The sequence below is a fragment of the Pinus tabuliformis genome, chromosome J (genome assembly GCF_031772625.1).
Source record: "Pinus tabuliformis cultivar Carrire ecotype Pingquan chromosome J, CPIR1, whole genome shotgun sequence".
Classification (NCBI taxonomy): domain Eukaryota; kingdom Viridiplantae; phylum Streptophyta; class Pinopsida; order Pinales; family Pinaceae; genus Pinus; species Pinus tabuliformis.
The window spans coordinates 1,334,899,888-1,334,904,484 of NC_142295.1; the positions used below are offsets into that span (position 1 = coordinate 1,334,899,888).

Here is a 4,597-nt window from a genome sequence, read left to right on the forward strand (position 1 = left end):
TACCATGATAATGGTGGCTCAACATATCACTGCTACTCAAATCCCCTGTTACCTATATCTTAGTGGCAAGTAATAGGTGAAACCTGCCTATATTCTTCCAATCGTTATTAACATGAAAGTAATGGTTCAACCAAATCTGAAATTTGTTGGTAACCAACCAGCTCTATTTTGACAGATTTTGTATTTTCCATTTCAATGTGACAATGATACATCTTCAGTAGCAAATTCACAGCAAACTGATCTTTAGTAGCAAAAATTTGGGTTAATTTTTCCTTGATTGCTGATTCTATTTGTCTTCATATTTTCTTTGCATCACAGTGATTTTTTGTTCAATGGAAATTATGAAATTTTAATAGCCAAAAGCCTAATTGTGGTCAATGACCTAGAGAAAGTAGATGACAAGGATGTTGATTAGATTTTTTGAGTGTGGAGATGAATAAGCTCAAGGTACCATAATTTTTGCAGTAGAATATCTAAGACCTACTTGGATAGCACGAGAGCAGGTGCTTTTGTTGAAAGAGTTGAATACAACACCACATCTTTAGAGGTGGAATGGCTATTGGAATATTTTCTTGATCCTTTGTATTTCTCATGAATCATGGGGTATCTAAATGATTATGAATATTGGAGAGATGATATACCAAATCTCCATGGACTCAAAGACTCACCTTTGTTTCATATTGTGTCCTTTTATTGTTGCTCTTTGAAAACATAATGTTGTCTATGAGGATATCAAAATGAAAAAAATGTTCATAAATTCCTTGGATGTTCTTGAAGATGAAGGATTTAATTGGTATGAAAATCTAGTTCGACATTAAATATCACCACTCTCATAATTATTCAAGGCATTTCTAAACATTGGCTTCATCTCTATGAGGACAAGTGTGAAGGAATTATTGCAGATGTGGCCCAACATATGGATCTTGTTTATACATGTTTTTCTATCCTTGTGTTATGGGTGATTTTGATGATAAACAGGTTGACGAAAGGTTACCACATGCATTCTTATCAGACATTATTCTAGCCCCCTTCAACATAGCATTGACTTGGCATATGCTAGGTCATGTTATCATCTTTCAAAATTTTGTATTGGCTACCATGCCCATGTGGTAATTTCTTGTTGTAGGCTTCAGATTGTGAAGACTCCAATATATTTATATGAGGTGTTTGACATTTCCTTGTTTTAGGAAGAGATGTTTATGTAAATAAAGAGCTAAGATGACTCCATCAATTGTATGGTTCCACCTAGCTCTTATACCTTTTCATGTTACAATAGGTGGAAGAATAAGCTCTCTAGCATGAGCACTAGATGCATTGATGGCATATGCCTTTTGTTTTCAAATTTCTCATCTTTGGGTGCACATTTCTATTTTTTTTTTATTTCTTCTTTTCCAAATTTTGTAAATGAGTTTTACATTTCATGACTAAACATGATAAAAATATATCTAGAATGATGCATGATGTCAAACATGTAATTTTTAGTATTACTCTAGATATTTTTGGAGTTATGATTTCTTAGACGAAGGTTGACAATTTGTTCCAGTATTGTAATTGTTATGTTGATTTTGATTAGGAGAATTGTAACATGTTTCAAATATTTATGTTTATACAATATATATCATATGTTTATTGTAGATATTAGCAAGCACCATGGAATCACTTCAAAACTTGTGTCTAAGGAAAGTACCTTCAACATTCTCATTTGTGTCTTCATAGGGTGATTAGAAGCCTATTTTCCAAGTGTTTATATTGTTCTTTGTTGTGGTAATAAATGTTGGTTGAATGATCTTGGACCTTGTAAATATATCGTTTTGAAACATTATAATATTCTCAAGAGATTGCATCAATTTTACAAGACACTTCAAGATACTAGTTCATTTTCTAAAAACAAGTTGCAAATGCTAGTTAAAATTAAAATAAATTTAAAATAACATAAAGGTGAGGGTGAGAATGGAGACCCAACCTACTAAACTTATTAAATATTAGAGAAAAAAAAATTAAACTAATTAATATATTATATATCAAAATTTTATTATAATAATTTCTATTTCTTTTTCTTTACTTATATATAATTTTCAAAATAAATTCACATTAATAATATAGATTTTAACCTAATAAAAAAGAAATTTATTTTGTAAAATTAAATTTTATAATTTTTTATACACAGATTTTTTAATTAATTAGCTATTTATGAAATTTAATTGCATTATAAATATTTTCTACATTTTTTCACCGTACATATTCATATCTATGCTATGCATGATATTTACATCGAACCAAAACAAAATAAGAGGGGATCCTGCTTTACTCAACACTTGCATACACAGCTCTTTAACGTTTTTCTCCACCCTAAACAAATTTTTTATACACAGATTTTTTAATTAATTAGCTATTTATGAAATTTAATTGCATTATAAATATTTTCTACATTTTTTCACCGTACATATTCATATCTATGCTATGCATGATATTTACATCGAACCAAAACAAAATAAGAGGGGATCCTGCTTTACTCAACACTTGCATACACAGCTCTTTAACGTTTTTCTCCACCCTAAACAAACACCTTGAAAATGCAGTATAATCTCCAAGTCCAAATACAATCAAAAGGGCTTCTATTTTCAGTGATTCCACTCGAAATTAAGAACTATTTTAGGTGGCCAATGCATTCAAGGCGTGGTGTTGCAATAGCCAAGAGTTCATGAGCCTTGGGTAAGGTGATTCCATTAAACCTTTCAGTCATGTCAATTTCTTGACTTTTCCCATTCATGTCATCCAAGGGAAGACTCCAGTTGAAGCAGTGAAAGAGTTGCGCCAACGCAAACTCTACCAAAAGCGTTCCCAATTGTCGTCCGGGGCATGTTCTCCTGCCTGCTCCGAAGGCAAGCCACGCAAAGTTTTGATCCCCATTGGCATCTACCTCCGAGCCAACTCTTCCCATGAATCTTTCTGGCTTGAAAGTTTCGGCGTCCTCCCATAACTTTGGGTTCCTCCCAATCGCCCAAGCATTAACGAGAACTCGAGTGTTTTTAGGGAATTCGTACCCCAACAGATTGCAGGAATCAGCGGATAAGCGACGGTTCAAAAGAGGCCCCGCTGGGTGGAGTCGAAGCGTTTCTTTTACCATAGCTTGTAAATAAACGAGCTGAGGCAGATCAGATTCGCATACCATGCGATCCAATCCAACGACGCGTTCCAGCTCGTCCTGAAGTTTCTTCATCACTGGAGGGTTTATCAGCGCCTCCGTCATTGCCCACTCTATTATTGTAGGCGCTGTGTCTGACCCACCGAGCAACATATCCTGCCAAGATCAATATCATGAACATGATCATCACAGGATCAAGTTATACTAAAAGCTCTCTAAATCTAATTTGCTATAATATTCATCCAGGCGGACCAATTTTAGCTTACAAAGAGGATTCCTTTTATGCTATCTCTTGAAATTTGGAACTCGCGATCTTTATCTGTAGAAGCTGTAAGTAAGACATCAACCAGATCATGCGTGGTATTAGTCCCATTCTGCGCAACGTGTTCATCTATCACTTTTTCTAACAACTGGTCTTGTGTGGTATGTAACTTCTTCATCCGACGGTTGAGACCCTGCAAATCCATCCAGGCCAAGTAAGGTATGTAATCTCCAACATTAAATGTGCCGAGTAGCAGTAAACTTTCTTTGACCATTGAATTGAAAGCTCTGGAATCTTGGTCCGAGTACTTTTTACTGAAGGCCATCCTGCAAATTACAGCGGTAGCAAGGGATGCCATAGTTTGGTTGATGTTTAAAGGACGACAACCCTTGTAGGCATCTGAATTAATAATAGAACGAATCATAGCGAAGACTTCATCTTCTCTAATAAAACGGAAGCCATCTAAGCGCTTGGAGCTCAGCAACTCCATAGTGCAGAGCTTACGCATTTGCGCCCAGTAAGGCCTATACGGAGAAAAGATGATGTCCGCAAAATTGAATGACAAATGTTTAGCAGCGGCCGACGGACCTTTGTTTGCGAAAACCTGATCGTGGGTCTTGAGAAACTCCCTGGCTATCTCTGAAGAGGAGACAACTAAGGTGAGGGAGGAGCCGAGTCGGAGAGACATAAGAGGCCCGTGTTTCATAGAGAGAGCAGCCAGCGCTCTGTGGGGAAGCCTTCCTAGCATGTGAAGATTGCCAATAATGGGCAACGGGAAAGGCCCCGGTGGTAGCTTGCCTTTTGCTACCCTCGAGAAGACGCTCCATGCTGTTGCCAATACAACAAAAACAAAAGCAGTGGCGAATTTAACATATAGATTACCTACGCTCTCTGAAACGCACGGCTGTTGAGATCCCAAGTCGGTCGTCATTCTTTTGCTCAACCAGGCACGCAGAGTACAATCAGGCACAACAAACACAAAGTGGTCCGAGTTTCTTATAATTGCGTCCAGCATTGAAAATGCCATATTTCCACATGACGGCGACGACTTATCTCTACAAGTTCCACTTTCAATAGAAAATGATTTTGCACTCGATTTTGGAATGCATGCATGTCCATACACGACAGTTCATCCGTCATCTCAGTTTAAAAGGAAATTAACATCGGTATGAGAACAAGTAAAATCCCCA

At 36.6% G+C, this 4,597-nt stretch overlaps 1 protein-coding gene across 1 annotated transcript; it reads right to left on the reverse strand.

Moving 5' to 3' along the window:
- Positions 1–2,647: 2,647 nt before the first annotated feature.
- LOC149232288 (cytochrome P450 71AU50-like) lies at positions 2,648–4,338 on the reverse strand. Its single transcript, XM_089376457.1, has 2 exons — positions 3,412–4,338; positions 2,648–3,301 (listed from the first exon to the last, which is right to left on the reverse strand). The coding sequence occupies exons 1-2, from the start codon at positions 4,336–4,338 to the stop codon at positions 2,648–2,650; spliced, it is 1,581 nt and encodes a 526-aa protein (XP_089232583.1).
- Positions 4,339–4,597: the final 259 nt, after the last annotated feature.